Below are 15,515 nucleotides of genomic sequence, written 5' to 3' on the forward strand. Positions count from 1 at the left end.
GATCCCGAGATGTAAAGTTATGAGGTTTTTTGAATCATCACATTCTTACAAAACTTTCAATACAGTTAAGTTCGATGTCATTGTACGTGTACACTACCAATGTGTATGTAATTAAATCACGGAGCAACCACCTAATTGCTGTCCTACTGTCACAAAATACAAATGTTTACTTTATTGTTTCATCAGAAATGCAAGAAAATCGAATTGAAATATGGTTTAAAACCTGCATATTTATTTTGATTCAGTGAATTGTCAAAATATGGAAATATATTGTTTATTATGCATGTAACATAAAAGGTTTTAAATTTCACTTGCGGAAATGTAATGTTTTGGCCACAGCTTTCATGTCCAATCCGTTATTGTTATGGTGAATTTATAGGTCTCTTTCACTCGTTTTAACAAGTTGTAGGGTCTTGGATTTTCATGAATTTCAAATTTGATAATATACACTAATTCAAAATATCCTGTTTGAAATTGATGAAACGGGCTAAAATTATTGTATTTTTATTTGTTTTCGACTGTAATTGTTGAAATACCGCCAATACGTCAATTATTCATTTTGCCAGAGATTTGTTTTATGTTCATTAGTCTGACTGGATTAGTTTTGTTTTTATCAAGATAATTATAAAGAAAGACACCATAGGTCTTGTGTCCAAAACTGATTTAAGCTGCTTCAGAAATATTATGTTAAAGTATCGGAAAACCAATATTAAAAGCTAACAAATAACATAGCTAAAAGGCTAACTGTGATGAGTCCTTTACTAGTTAATGTTCCAAGATGAGCTGAATATTAGACCATCAATTCATGATCATAAATTTAAACATAATACAGTACTTTCGCATATTATTTCTTTAACCAGTGTTTCATAAAACGTTTTAAAGCAATATCATTAAACCGAAATCAGTGAAACCATCACTTTAAAGAGATAGAACTATCACATAAGGATTTAAGAGAAACTGACTGTCGTCATAATTCTCATAAAACAGAAAGTTTGGATGAAACTGTGGAAAACTTCTTTATGTTTATAAAAGATAAGCACTTTTTAATTTAGGTAAATCATTGGGCTTGATCCGCCGTATGAAAACTCTAAATTGTAATGCGTGTGCAAAATTAATGTGAGTTCTGCTCAGCCTTGGGCTTGAGGGAAGGGAATGAACAGGCTCTGTCAAATCTGAGTCAGCAATATTTACATACTATCGTGTTGAGCGACCTGTAGAGTTTCCACTTAAAAAATAATGTAAACTTCATGTTTCTAAACGATTTCAAGATCGAAGGCATCTTCTTGTCCGATTCTGTAATTATTCGATATGCCTGCGTCCCAAGTCACACGCGCCCAGCCATCATCAAATCCTGCCACAGTGCCTAGTCCTCCACCGTCCTCAAATAAAAATTTTAAATACTCTCCTGATATATGAAAACAAATAACATGCAAGTGATAATCTCCCTAGGTATACAATTTATCAGATGAAATATTGCTTGTCTCAATTCTAAAGAAATAATGTTTGTATTTACAAATTACAGCTTTAATTCAAAACTTTAAAAATCATTATTTGCAATTTATACCGTTTAAACGAAAATGATGTTTATTTGCAAAACCGTCTTCAATTTTTAAGGTTAGACGATTCAACTCATTTTCCCAATTCCAATCAGGGCCCCGAAGTACACGTGCACCAACAGCAAATTCGAACGGTTTTACTCCTATAACGAAACAAATGACAGATGAATAATTTCTTTTTCATGTTTTACTCTAAAGCAAAAATAATAATACCTCAATGTGTCAAAATCTTTTAATAAACTCCCCACAAACAAACAAACATTGGATTAACTAACCTGCTAGTTAAAATAATTAATAGTCAAACAAAAATATGTAGAAAAATCTATGCGCTTTTTAACTGGAAATATATATATAAATTTCCTTTCATTGTAAATAACTACAGATACAAAGTTGCAATGGTTTCAATTTAGATTGAATCATAGAATCATTGCAACAAATTACTCTCTCCAAATAATGGGTATAAGAAATGATTCGTTATGTTCTTTCTGTAATACAGAAACTGAAACTTTAAAACAATTATTTTATGATTGCCGTTACAGTAACTTATACTGGACTGAGGTCAAAAGATGGATAAACGAAACTTCTCCGAATATTTCCACTGAATGGTCAAAGACAGATATTATTTTAGGTAACGAAAAATTTAGCATTGCATTAATGAATATATTACTAAATGCGAAATTTTTTATATATCAATGTCGAACTAGAAACATATTTCCAAGCTTTCAATTGTTCAAAACACAAATGGAAATACTATTGAAACTTGAACATTTTAACGCTAAAAAAGAAAACAATTTAAACAAATTCAATATGAAATGGAGTGATTGTCTATCTCTGCTTTCACTAGACAACTAATCTTTCTTCTGTACAGCTTGTTTCTGAATATCCCCAGTGCTGCACCACCAAACCCTATTTTGTTTTTGTCCCTTCTCCCCCCCCCCCCCACCCCTTTTTTCCCAAGCTTTCTGGCATAGGCTCTGGTATCTGGTACCATGCCGATCTGGTATCTTTTATTTTTGTTATTTTATTAAGGTTATAAGAAGTAGGTATTACAAACAAGAACAATAAATAACTGTGTTATGATTAGCGTATTATGCTTGTAGGAATTAATTCCCTTTATTTAGCTAAATAGTCTATAGTAATTATATTATGGTATTGCTTTGACCCTTGTTTTGTTTGACACAATTGGTTCTGACTTTGAGACCAGTGTAGATCTTGACTGGCCTGGACAGCAGTGCTGTCTGATCAAGATCTGCGCTGTTTCGCCTATCGGTCAGTATCTTTTGGTAAACATCCTTTAATCACTCGATGGTACTGTCCGAACTGAAGGACAGACAAATTCTTTAAAGAAATCTAACATGGCAAGGGTCAGGGCACAAGTCTTGGATTATGCAAATTTTTCAAACAACTCAGTATGTTATCACCTACTTATATAATATTTCACATATTATATGCTATATGCTATAACCTACTTTTGAGAAATAAAAAATAAAAAAAACCTGCTAGTACATATTTGAATGATGTACAAGTACAAAACAATAAATAGTGTGACTGATGTGATGTTCTTGTTATACATGTGCTTATGATTTATCCAATGCAAAATTAAATTATATTTTATCATGCTGTACTGTACCTGATAGCATGTTGCTTACTTGTATCGAGACCGGAATCAATCTTCAGACTCCCAAACTTTTGTGCAGCTTGTAATATTCCAGAGACTGTCTTGTCAGGAACAAATTCAAATCTTTTCAAAGAATGCTCTTGCTTTATTCGCGTATGCACTTTCTCAATGTCATTCAGTTTAGACTTACAGCTAACTGCATTGATAAACAATGCATTTCCTCCATGCAGCTGCGTGTTTAACTTCTGCTTTACTTCTTCGATTTCAGATGTCAACGATTGAACGTCTTTCTCGAGCTTTCTCTGTATTTGTGTGTTTTCTAAGGTTAATTTTCTCACATCAGATAAGACGTTAGCTTCTACATTATCCAAATATTTATTTATATCTGATCTAAATTGTTGAATTTCTTTTATCACTTTTTCATTCATTTGTTTCATTTCTTCCCTATTCTTTTGAATGGCTATTTCATTGGCTGTATTATACGATTTAAACATTTACAGTTTCGCCATCAATTTTTCGAATTGTTCTTCATAAGGAAATGACTTCGCTATGTCTTTGATATACTCCGGCCTACAGGCTGAATGTCCTAATACTATACAGTCGCCATGCCCTACACTACCATGTAAACGACAATAGGATTTTATGGGTTCGTTATCGTGCTTCTCACTTTTTCTATGTATTCTGTATTGCTATCAAATGGCATTGAAGACATGTCGTCTGTTGGAAGTAATACATAGATTATACCCAATTTACCCTTCAGATGATGCCGAAAGCACATAGTACACATGTACTCTTTACATTCCCGACATGCTCCATTTGCTTTAGTTTCCTTACTTTCAACTTTACAATTAAGGATCACAAAACTTATGTTTTCCTCTTTTGAAGTTCTTTCTCTTACCAGCAACTTCAATTTTAAACAATTAATTATGATGTAAAAGATAACGAAATATGATAGTAAGTGTCTTTATGGTTTTTCGTACACTTTATGCAATAATATCTGAGATATGTATTTAAACATTTTATGTGGTGACAAAAATATTTACAACCGTATACATTAAGCCTTTTATGCCAATTTCCCCCAAATACAACAGCATTTTGTCGCGGATATTGCAGTCTTTATGACATTTTTTGTCGGTCTTATTTATTTACTGGAATGAACTTTTCAGTTGATTATTTTTTTTCTATCCAAGTTGCGATATCAATTAAATTGGTCGGGTGTATTTCCAATTTTATTACTAATATCGCGTATAAAATACATGTAGAACTATCGTTTTCTTCTCTCATAAAATTAACCCAAAATATTAATTCCATTTTGAAGATTTTATTTGAAAAAGAAAAACACCAATACAATTGCTGAAAGAATTGCTGTGCACACAACAGAAGTATTACGAATAATAAAGCACAATCAGCACCAATCTCTCATATTTCTAGAGATCACGACCTCCAAATTAATCAATACTTGAACATAAACGGAATTGCTATATCTAATGTCTGAGATAAATAAACACTGTCATAGTGTCATTTATATCACTGAAAATTCATTGAAAAAGACGTTGAACCAGAATATACACACACACAAACTCAGATACACCCTTCGAATCATTAAAGAAACACATTGTTTTTTATTGAGAAGAAACTTTGATTTTGATATATTTTTTTATTAAATCTCAGATCATCGCTGTTTATGGATTTAACTTGGATTTCACAAGTTTTCATTAAATGTATCGGCATTTCTGTCTAAATTCGTGTTACAGCATTGTTTTTTGAAAGGAAACACTTGTCACTTGAAGATGTATATGAACCCACTAAAACAGTAGAAGTTTTAAAATAAAAAGTCCTGTATGTAGTTGTACATAGACACGGTTTAAGAACAATCGTGTTTGTTTTCATTAGAACAGGACAATACTGATGTCATAGCTCAAAGGGCAAGATCCTGCTTGAATAGAAGTCAGAGATGTTAAACCATTTTCTTGTCTGGTCTTTAAGTTTTATATACACAGAAGGATATTCAAATAACTTGGTACAAAATTTCACCATAACAAGGGATTTTGACATTTAGTAATTTATATAAAGATGAAATAAACATTAATGGTAGTTCTTTGTCTATAAGTTAATATTATGTGTTCTATTGTCAAAGTTCCAGTACCGGACTCAAACTTCCATGTTGTTACATCACATAGAGAGGGCATCCATGCTCTGTCCACACATTTATGGAACATAAAAAGCTGATGCAGAAATAAGCTGGATTATTTATGATAAATAATTATGTTGAAGTCAATTCAAGGAATGATAGGATTAAAACAGATTTATGTATGAGATATGCTGTTGATTATTTCAGATGAGTGTTCCTACAGAACATTTTGAGAAGATCCCTGTGTATACTCTCAGTCCTGTTCCTTTAAGTCCAGAAGTGCTAGAAGCTCTCAAAGTCTATGAAAGGTAAATATACATTTTGAGAAGATCCCTGTGTATACACTCAGTCCTGTTCCTTTAAGTCCAGAAGTGCTAGAAGCTCTCAAAGTCTATGAAAGGTAAATATATATTTTGAGAAGATCCCTGTGTATACTCTCAGTCCTGTTCCTTTAAGTCCAGAAGTGCTAGAAGCCCTTAAAGTCTATGAAAGGTAAATATGCATTTTGTTTCTAATTCAGTTGTGTAGCTCAGGATTAATATAAATCATAAGAAAAATTACATTGCCTTAAAAGTCAAAACAGTCAAAGAAAAGAGACTCATTCATTATTATAATAGAAGATAGCTGTGTTGAGGTAACCCAAAGTGAATGATAGTTGTTTTTTGTAACATTTCTGTGGTTACTTTTACACTTTGTCCTGTTCTTTTAAAACAAAAACATACTTGAAAAGCCATAGCATATGAATGGTATTCATTCTGATAACATTCTAAAATGCATTGTACATACAATATACATTTTGACAGCCTGTAAGTTTTGGCCAAAACCACGAAATCTCATTCATATGAAATTAAATCATTTCACAGTATTCTGAAACTCTTGAGAAGTTTCCCAAATATATACATATTTTAAGCCCATAAACCTTGATTACTGGAAGTATGTCGCGGAATATAAGTTTTCTGTAAGCTATTAGTTGGTCAGTCAAATATCTACAATTGGTTTTAAACATTTACAGCACTGGTTCCGTTCCACATAGCCCTGTCACCAACAGAAAGCTTGCTGAGACAGACAGCAATAATAAAACAGCTGAGGAACCAGACACTCCAGTATCAGAGGAGAATAAAACAGCCACTAGGAGAAAGTCTCTACAGAGGTCACATACCATTGGTGTTGGTGTAGGGTCAAGGCCACCTCCTAACAAGGCATTGTTGAAAGGTATATAGATGCCCATAAGGCCTTGACTTTTCAATTAACTTGAAACTTATAAGCACATCTGTTAGATTGCTTTTTCTTTGAATGATGAATGAGCAAGGCTGGATGAAATCTTTAAGGGTTTTTATTGTTAGGAGGTTTTATTCTACGTTTATATTTTAAAAACTTGCATGGTTTACAAGAAAGGTAAATTAACAGTTTTGATACTTCGAGATATTTTAAATTTCCTGATATAACAAGTGCACTTTCTGGAGGAATTGTGATATTTACACAATGTCATGTGCAATGGTTGTAATAAAACATTACATATTTTGCTGATATTTCGTAGTGATTATTTGTTTTTATAGCATAAGTAATTGATATTTGAACAAATATTGTTTCCGTATTTTACAGGACCTCAGATGAGCATATGTTGTGATTGTAAAACTATGATAATGGAAATAATTCGAGCCAGTAGATCTTCAGTGTCTCTCATTACGGGCAAACCTGAGGCCCAGGAAGGGGATAAAAATAAAGACTCAGTGACCCCTAGGAGCCAGGTGTCTGCAAGATCTTCAGTTGTATTAAGACCAAGACATTTAAATCTTGAAGAACGACCAAGGCCTAGGTCTATGCTAGATAACTTCAAGTCATTTAATTTTTCAAAAACAAGTACTGATGCATAATATACACAATATTTTATCACAGAGGGGGAATGGTCCTATGATGTTTTTATTTCCAGATTTCATTTATATTCATGCAAAAAAAACCCACTAGCTACATATTAGGAGAATTTGATGACATGACTCTCAAAGTTAACTTTAAATTTTTAGTTCACCAGAGCACAAGGTGTTTATGGTGAGCTTTTAAAGTTTGTCAAAAACTTGGCCTCCAGAGCTTGTAGTCATTTTCTGCTATATGAATTTAGTGTTTCGTATGTGTATTTAGAGGAAACTTAAAAAATCTTCCTGTCAGAAAACACTGCCCTAATTGAAGAATAATGTCCATGTGCGATCCCCTATCAAAACTGTTGAGACTCAGGTGAGGGATCTAGGGCCAACATGACCTTCTTGTTTTCTTGCATGAATTTCCAGTTTCTTCACCTCACTGATGTTAGTAAATTCAGCTGCCAAGTTTTCTTACATAGTGTTAAATACGAGACATACATTCAACAGTTCAAAGACATCATTTGATCATTTATAGGCATATACACGCCTACACATTTTTCTCAGAGATGCAAATCAAATATACCCAGAATGCACCACGTAGCACATGGAAACCAAAACTTTCATTGTGAAGCATGACTTGTGACTCCTTGATCTATGTTCCTATACATCAGTCTTAACCAAGTTATGTCCAAGATAGTTACTTTTTAGTGTTTAACATTTTCTGAAATGGGAAATGAAAAAGTTTAGAATAAGGAGAAACCATGTTATGCGGAATCTATGTGTTGCCCATTCTCTGATTATTTAACCAGATACGCACTCCTTTACCTGCTGCTTGTACCTAATTTTTGCTTTGTATTTTATAGAGATATTTCCATTGAACAAATATTTATACACTAACTGCATTTGATCAAAACATGGGTTGTGCATTTTCTATTTATTTTTCTGCAATGAAATGTTTTATTTTATGTCTGCATTTTTGGATTTTTTCCATTTTTAGCTCACCTGTCACAAAGTGACAAGGTGAGCTTTTGTGATCGCGCGGTGTCCGTCGTCCGTCCGTCCGTAAACTTTTGCTTGTGACCACTCTAGAGGTCACATTTTTCATGGGATCTTTATGAAATTTGGTCAGAATGTTCACCTTGATGATATCTTGGTCAAATTCGAAACTGGGTCACGTGCCATCAAAAACTAGGTCAGTAGGTCTAAAAATAGAAAAACCTTGTGACCTCTCTAGAGGCCATTATTTTCAATGGATCTTCATGAAAATTGGTCAGAGTGTTCACCTTGATGATATCTAGGTTAAGTTCGAAACTGGGTCACGTGCCTTCAAAAACTAGGTCAGTAGATCTAAAAATAGAAAAACCTTGTGACCTCTCTAGAGGCCATATATTTCACAAGATCTTCATGAAAATTGGTCAGAACGTTCACCTTGATGATATCTAGGTCAAGTTCGAAACTGGGTCACGTGCCTTCAAAAACTAGGTCAGTAGGTCAAATAATAGAAAAACATTGTGACCTCTCTAAAGGCCATATTTTTCATGGGATCTGTATGAAAGTTGGTCTGAATGTTCATCTTGATGATATCTGGGTCAAGTTCGAAACTGGGTCACGTGCGGTCAAAAACTAGGTCAGTAGGTCTAAAAATAGAAAAACCTTGTGACCTCTCTAGAGGCCATATATTTCACAAGATCTTTATGAAAATTGGTCAGAACGTTCACCTTGATGATATCTAGGTCAAGTTCGAAACTGGGTCACTGCCTTCAAAAACTAGGTCAGTAGGTCAAATAATAGAAAAACCTTGTGACCTCTCTAAAGGCCATATTTTTCATGGGATCTGTATGAAAGTTGGTCTGAATGTTCACCTTGATGATATCTAGGTCAAGTTTGAAACTGGGTCACGTGCCTTAAAAAACTAGGTCAATAGGTCAAATAATAGAAAAACCTTGTGACCTCTCTAGAGACCATATTTTTCAATGGATCTTCATGAAAATTGGTCAGAATTTTTATCTTGATAATATCTAGGTCAAGTTCAAAACTGGGTCACATGAGCTCAAAAACTAGGTCACTATGTCATATAATAGAAAAAACGACGTCATACTCAAAACTGGATCATGTGAGAAGAGGTGAGCGATTCAGGACCATCATGGTCCTCTTGTTTATATTATACATGTATACACTTTTTGCTCTAAACTACCACTTACTATTTTTCATTAATGTATACAAGAGCAATTGTGCTATCATATCAAGTTCAAGTGAAGAGTTAATTGCACACCTTTTTAGGGACTATCGTTCACAAAAATAAAACTTTTATAGAAAGCTTGGAGACTGTGTGATTCAGACCAGTGCTTGTATCAAAATGTCAACTGTTCTCTGTTAGCTGCATAAAATTTCAATATTGTCTTTTCATTAACAAGCAGGTTTGTATGTGCCTGTTGTCAGTATTTCTGTTCTGAGATGTCATATTATTCCTGGAAATAAAACTTTATTTTATGCAATATTTGGATCATTTAAGGTGCTAAATTAATGCTGGTTTTACAGGTTGTTAAGGATTATGTTTTGATTTGTTCTCAAGTTTAATAGAACATTTTTGAGGAAACCCTTGCAGTTGAAACTAGGTTTCTGGATGACCAAGGATTAAGCGTTTTACTTCAAGATAACCGAAATTCGACTTAAAATGATATTTTTGTGTATTTGGTTTACGGATAGGACTTGAAATAGGCTTCAAAATAACAGGAATTTTGAGATAAGTGAGTTTGACATATTGAATTTCACCTGTATTTAGTAACATTCAAGATGAAGGCCAAATTACTGACAAGAGCAAAACTGGAAAGTATTGTTTTTGCTGCATTTAACTTGTTTGAATGAAAAAGATACTAGATTGAACTTATGGCAAAGTTTTTTTTTCAGTTTTAGAAATTTACATGCACAACTAGAAGCCACATTAGGTATTGCTTGCAATAACTTCTATACAGTAGCTTCACTGTCTGGCTTGAAATGTAATTTAGATAGGTGAACTTTCTCTCTCTAAGATACACTGTGATGTATTTGTGTGGTGCCAAAGTCTATAATTAGTAACCATACAGAAAATGAGCCGCACCATGAGAAAACCAACCTAGTGCATTTGCAACCAGGATCCATGCTGTTCGCTTTCAAAGCCTATTGCAATTAAAGGACTTATTAGCGAACAGCATGGATCCTGACCAGACTGCACGGATGCCCAGGCTGGTTTGGATCAATGCTGGTCACAAATGCACTGTGTTGGTTTTCTCATGGCACGGCTCAAATATACACAGGAAGTATGATTTTTTATTTGTATAAACTCATTTTGGTTTTGCAATTCATCAGGATGACCATCCTTGTACATATCCGTGTGATGTACATATTTTGTACATGTAGCTGTATTATAGAACAGTAATATGTACAGGCCTACTCGACTGTTGTGTATATATGAAGAGTTTATTTAGCAATTTATGAATTAGTTTATTGCTTACAATATAGGTTATTTATTGTATGAATGAGATATTTTATGAAATCCAGTAATTATGACGCTTTGCAGCATTCCACATTCTTTTATGATAAATTCTCCGTTTGACATGCCAACGAAATAAGGAAGAAAAAAAAAATATATATATAAATAGGATTCTTAATTTTCAGTTATTGTATAATCTAGAGCTATGAAATTAAATCATATAAAACACCAATTGTAACATCCCTGCATATTGAGATTAATTTTAATATTTACACAAGAGGAATTTGAAATCGCCTGAATTATTATTATTATTATACCAGATTTATATAGCGCCCTTTTCATGATCAATTTCACGTTCAAAGGCGCTTTACATAGTTCAAATGCAGCCACACAGGGTGCATAATTCATCCTCTACTAGTACAGACACAGAGCAATCTGACCAGAGGGACAGAGTGAGACAAAGCCCCCACAACAGAGAGATCAGAAATCAGATACAGGCTTGTCCGGCTAACTTAGCCTAGCTCGTTGCAAATAGACAGCCTGGTTTTTTAACATGCCCAGTGTATAGCACTGATACATGCAAGGATTGCCTGGGTTCCTGACCAGTACACCTCTAGTTGGGTGGGAAACACTGAAAAGTGTTTCTGAAAGTTCCCGAGTAGCTGCCGGGAACCCCTGACCTCAGGATTGGAAGGCCAGTGTGCAAACCACTGAGCGTTTTGTCCACCATATGACACTGATCAAACACTTATAATAACTGATGTGCTTACAGGTATCATCAGTTAAATAGCATGCTACTTCCTGGTTGTGAACAGTCAAGTGACAAAGAAATTTTTACTAATATCTATCAGTTGTATGTGCTACCTACCATCAAATATCCTTATCAAATACCAATTCTGTTTTGCAATACTTTTTACATTCTCTTTCATGATAGTAATTATTGTCTTTAAGACTATTCCAATCAAGATTCATAATGTAATATGCAATGTTTCATTCTGTTACTGATAAGTAGTTATTGTACTTTCAACTTAATCAAGTTTTGCTTCTCTCTATAAGGCAATACCTCATTATATACTTAATGATCATTTGCCCTAATTAGTAATCACTACATTATGTACAACGTGTTCAAATACTGGCCTTAGTAGACAGATTGTGTTCTAAATAAATCTTTTCATGTATGTATTTAAAAAAAAAACTTTTGGTTTATTCAGTTTGTCAGTAAACTGATTGTCCTTGAAGAGGAACTGTGTTACCAATGTATGTACTTTACACTTTAGTATGAATATTTTGGTGGTGATTCCTCCATTTTCGACTTGTGCAAGCTGTTTTTATTGTAATTTACCAATCATGTTAAAACTCTAATTTGGCATAAACTATTCTCGGAATCATACAAAATGCTAATGTTTTAGTCAAAGTTCCTACCTGACGTTTTGTCGAGAAAATATATTGTTTAATGCAAATGCACTAATTTGATTTAGGAACAATGAAGTTAATATTTCCTATTGATAACTAATAATCTATTATAGTAATCTGCTTTCCACACAAGCCAATAGCCACACTGATCAATTTTTCTTCCTTTCCACTTGCATGTCAAAGTTATTATCTTGCTATTTTCTTTACATACATGTACTGCAGTTATTTATGTAAAGAGAAATTGTGTTCTTTGTATGAATGGTCTTCGTTGAAAAAAAGACATAATAAAATAAAACTGGATACTAACAAAACACAGTCATGTTGTGTTCTTTGTATGAATGGTCTTCGTTGAAAAAAAGACATAATAAAATAAAACTGGATACTAACAAAACACAGTCATGTTGTCTTGTCTGTTTCTATAATTTTATAATATAATGTTCCAGATTAAAATGAACCTTATATAACAAAACATGTATGTGATTTACATAGAGCAAAATAGTTTACCAGTAAACCAACGGGTGCCTCCGTGGCCGTGTGGTTAAGATCGCTTGCTTTGAATCACCGATGTTGGTTTGAGCCTCACTCGTGGCGTTGAATTCTTCATGTGAGGAAGTCATCCAGCTGGCTTACAAGTATCTTCAGTTAAATGTCATGTTACACATGAATGTCGATAGTTCTACCCAGGTGCCCGCCCGTGACGAAATAGTGCACGGAGCGGAACCTTTGGTCTCCACCCATGGAAGGCCCCATATGATCTATAATTGTGTTACGTTACCCCCCCCCCCCCCCCCCCCCCCCCCCCAAAAAAAAAATGTATGTTTTGATATTTCCTATTTACCTGTTTTTGACACTGTTCAGACTCGATACAGAAAGTATTGACAGGTGGTAGTTGAGACAAAGTTTACAAAATTAGGTAGTGTATATACAAAGTCGCATATTTACAAAAAGTAAGGGATTGTTTCTGCACATTCATTTCAAGTGTTTTTCCCCTTTGTTCGTTAACAGTCTGCAAGGAAATATGATATATAATGGGAAGGTCCATGTAAAGGAGAGTCAGTGTTCTAGGAGATACCGGTAGGTATATATTATACATGTACTGAAAAAGTTGGATTGGGGAGGATTTTATGGAGCGCAGGGATTCAGTAGGAGATAATTATTTGTCTAAGAAACGACGATTTAGTGATTTCCTTTTTATGCTCGAGTCTAAAGTAAACGAACCACTTTGGAGACATTTTATATTTTATTTTGCTATTTGTGAAAAGACCAAGAGGTTTGCTTTGTCTTGTCGGGATATTGATTACCTGGGATAGACAGTGTTCTTGAATATTGTCTACAAATTGTCTTCGGGAATTTCGCTGGGTATTCAATGTGGGTGTTTATGTTTGGCGCGCCTGGGGGAACTTACCGTCATATTCGTTCAGTCTACATATCAAGAGTTGAAACCTTCACCTTCAAGAAATCGGTACCTATCATATTTGAATACGTTTCAAAGATTTAGTTTTAGTCTGTGACAAGGTGACGTTTAGAAGGAGCCAAAGTGTAGGAAGCTCCGGGATTGCAACACAGATGAAACATTTCTTGAGCGCAAGAAACCTTCCACCTTGTGCATTTATGTCTTGTCATATACTTGTCTTAGCCAAAGTAGGGTAAGTAAGCATGAATGTAACATGAAGTAAACCAACTGTTAGTATGTATATTTCAAATTTGATCATCCTCTTTCAAGCTGAGGAGTTGACGCCAAGGAGCTTGCAATAACACTAACTAGTAAGTCTTGTTTCATCGTTTGTCAAATGCATACATATACTGAACAAAACATAAAAAAGACTGTTTTCTTTTAATGTATGTTCTTCAAAGACTTTAACAATCGTATATCGTAAAGGACCTTCGAATCGGATAAAATTATTATTTTCGTAAGACTTTCAAGAAACGAACATTATTAAATGTCAATGCAGGTTTCTCGTTAGTAAAAAACTAACAGATTGGCAGGAAATAAGTTAACTTCGAGGTGTTCTTATTGAATACTTGCAAAAAGTAAGATCTAGAAATGAACAACAGACAAATTCCCTGATATTATAATCGCAAAATATGTTTTTAGTTGAAATCGTAAACATCATTTTGTACCCGATATAGCCCGCGTTATACGGTTATAGTATTGTGCATTATGATAATAATCCAGCTTAATCAATCCTAAGATAAGATATTCAATCCTTTCTGTTTTTGTACCCCTCCCCCCGCAAAGTTGCCCCACACCCACCACCGGCAAAGTTGTAAGGGGGGTATATGGTTTCAGATTTTCTGTCTGGTCGTCTGTCCGTTTGTCTGTAGACACAATCTTGTGCGCACCAACTTTCCTAATCCCCTTCACACAATTTAATGAAACTTCACACAAATGATCAGTACCAACCCTAGTTGTGCATGGGGCACGTTAGATTCTTTCAGAAAAATATTGTAGAGGTATGGGACTTTCTTTTTTGTTACTATACTATATACATAGAATCTGTATATGCAATCCTAATCTTGTGAACCCATGCACACAATTTAATGAAACTTCATACAAGTTATCAGTAGTAACCCTAGTTGTGCATGGTGCATGTTCGATTCTTTCAGAAAAAATATTGCAGAGTTATGGGACTTCGTTTTTTGTTAATGTACTATATACATAGAGTCTGCATATGCAATCTTGTGCGCACCTAATCTCTCGAACCTTTGCACACAATGTAATGAAACTTCACACAAGTAATCAGTAGCAACCCTAGTTGTGCATAGTGCATGTTACGTTGTTTTAGATATATATTTTGCAGAGTTATGGGACTTTGTTATTGTTACTATACTATATACATAAAGTCTATATATCTACATAAAGTCTATATACATGCAGTCCACATAATTATGCAATCTTGTGTGCAACAAATTGCAATGTACTGTGTCAGTGCATGCGGGGTGTACATTCTAACCTTCAGTGATAGCTCTAGTTTTAAACCTGCCTTTTGTATATTATCTGATTTGTATGAGAACAGTCATTTGCTAGAACTAGTTCAGTTAACTGAAAGTATTTTTTTTACTTTGCACATCCAGTTTAGTTAGGGAACGGTTCAAAGTGACAAGTAAATGAAGTTAAATGAAAAATGTTTGACATTTCGTTGAGTAGATTGTGATTTCGTTATGCGTCCACAGTGCTTATTGAAAAGGGTAAAGGTTTATTGTAGAAGATCAAAAACATATAGCAAGCCTACTGTTTCAGGATGTTGCAGAATTCAGCAAAATTGATAATGTTTACGCCTGTAGAGGAGAATTTGCATTTGTGGAAATATTCCTATATCAAACATAGTTCACCCGAGTCAGGTGTGGGTAAGATAACATATCCAGTACATTCGGATTTGAAACAAGCTAAAAGGTCAATTTTGACTGTCCAGGTGTAAAACGTAAAACAGAAAAGACGCCCAGGACCTAATTCTGGGTAATATTCTGCCAA

At 34.2% G+C, this 15,515-nt stretch overlaps 2 protein-coding genes across 2 annotated transcripts; one reads left to right on the forward strand and one right to left on the reverse strand.

Moving 5' to 3' along the window:
- Positions 1 to 1,419: 1,419 nt before the first annotated feature.
- On the reverse strand, positions 1,420 to 3,773 carry LOC128552238 (uncharacterized). Its single transcript, XM_053533269.1, has 2 exons — positions 3,206 to 3,773; positions 1,420 to 1,699 (listed from the first exon to the last, which is right to left on the reverse strand). The coding sequence occupies exons 1-2, from the start codon at positions 3,666 to 3,668 to the stop codon at positions 1,548 to 1,550; spliced, it is 615 nt and encodes a 204-aa protein (XP_053389244.1). The 5' UTR covers positions 3,669 to 3,773; the 3' UTR covers positions 1,420 to 1,547.
- A 349-nt stretch (positions 3,774 to 4,122) lies between these two features.
- LOC128552236 (uncharacterized) lies at positions 4,123 to 12,358 on the forward strand. The gene is made up of 4 exons (XM_053533268.1): positions 4,123 to 4,128; positions 5,513 to 5,613; positions 6,318 to 6,517; positions 6,908 to 12,358. The coding sequence occupies exons 1-4, from the start codon at positions 4,123 to 4,125 to the stop codon at positions 7,177 to 7,179; spliced, it is 579 nt and encodes a 192-aa protein (XP_053389243.1). The 3' UTR covers positions 7,180 to 12,358.
- Positions 12,359 to 15,515: the final 3,157 nt, after the last annotated feature.

This window comes from Mercenaria mercenaria, unplaced genomic scaffold, assembly GCF_021730395.1.
Source record: "Mercenaria mercenaria strain notata unplaced genomic scaffold, MADL_Memer_1 contig_2190, whole genome shotgun sequence".
NCBI lineage: Eukaryota > Metazoa > Mollusca > Bivalvia > Venerida > Veneridae > Mercenaria > Mercenaria mercenaria.

Coding starts and splice junctions, on each gene's coding strand:
- LOC128552236 (XM_053533268.1), top strand. Junction 5,614..6,317: donor GCTCTCAAAGTCTATGAAAG/GTAAATATACAT, acceptor AAACATTTACAG/CACTGGTTCCGTTCCACATA. Junction 6,518..6,907: donor TAACAAGGCATTGTTGAAAG/GTATATAGATGC, acceptor CGTATTTTACAG/GACCTCAGATGAGCATATGT.
- LOC128552238 (XM_053533269.1), bottom strand. CDS start 3,668: ATGTTTAAATCGTATAATACAGCCAATGAAATAGCCATTCAAAAGAAT. Junction 1,700..3,205: donor TGATTCCGGTCTCGATACAA/GTAAGCAACATG, acceptor GTTTCGTTATAG/GAGTAAAACCGTTCGAATTT.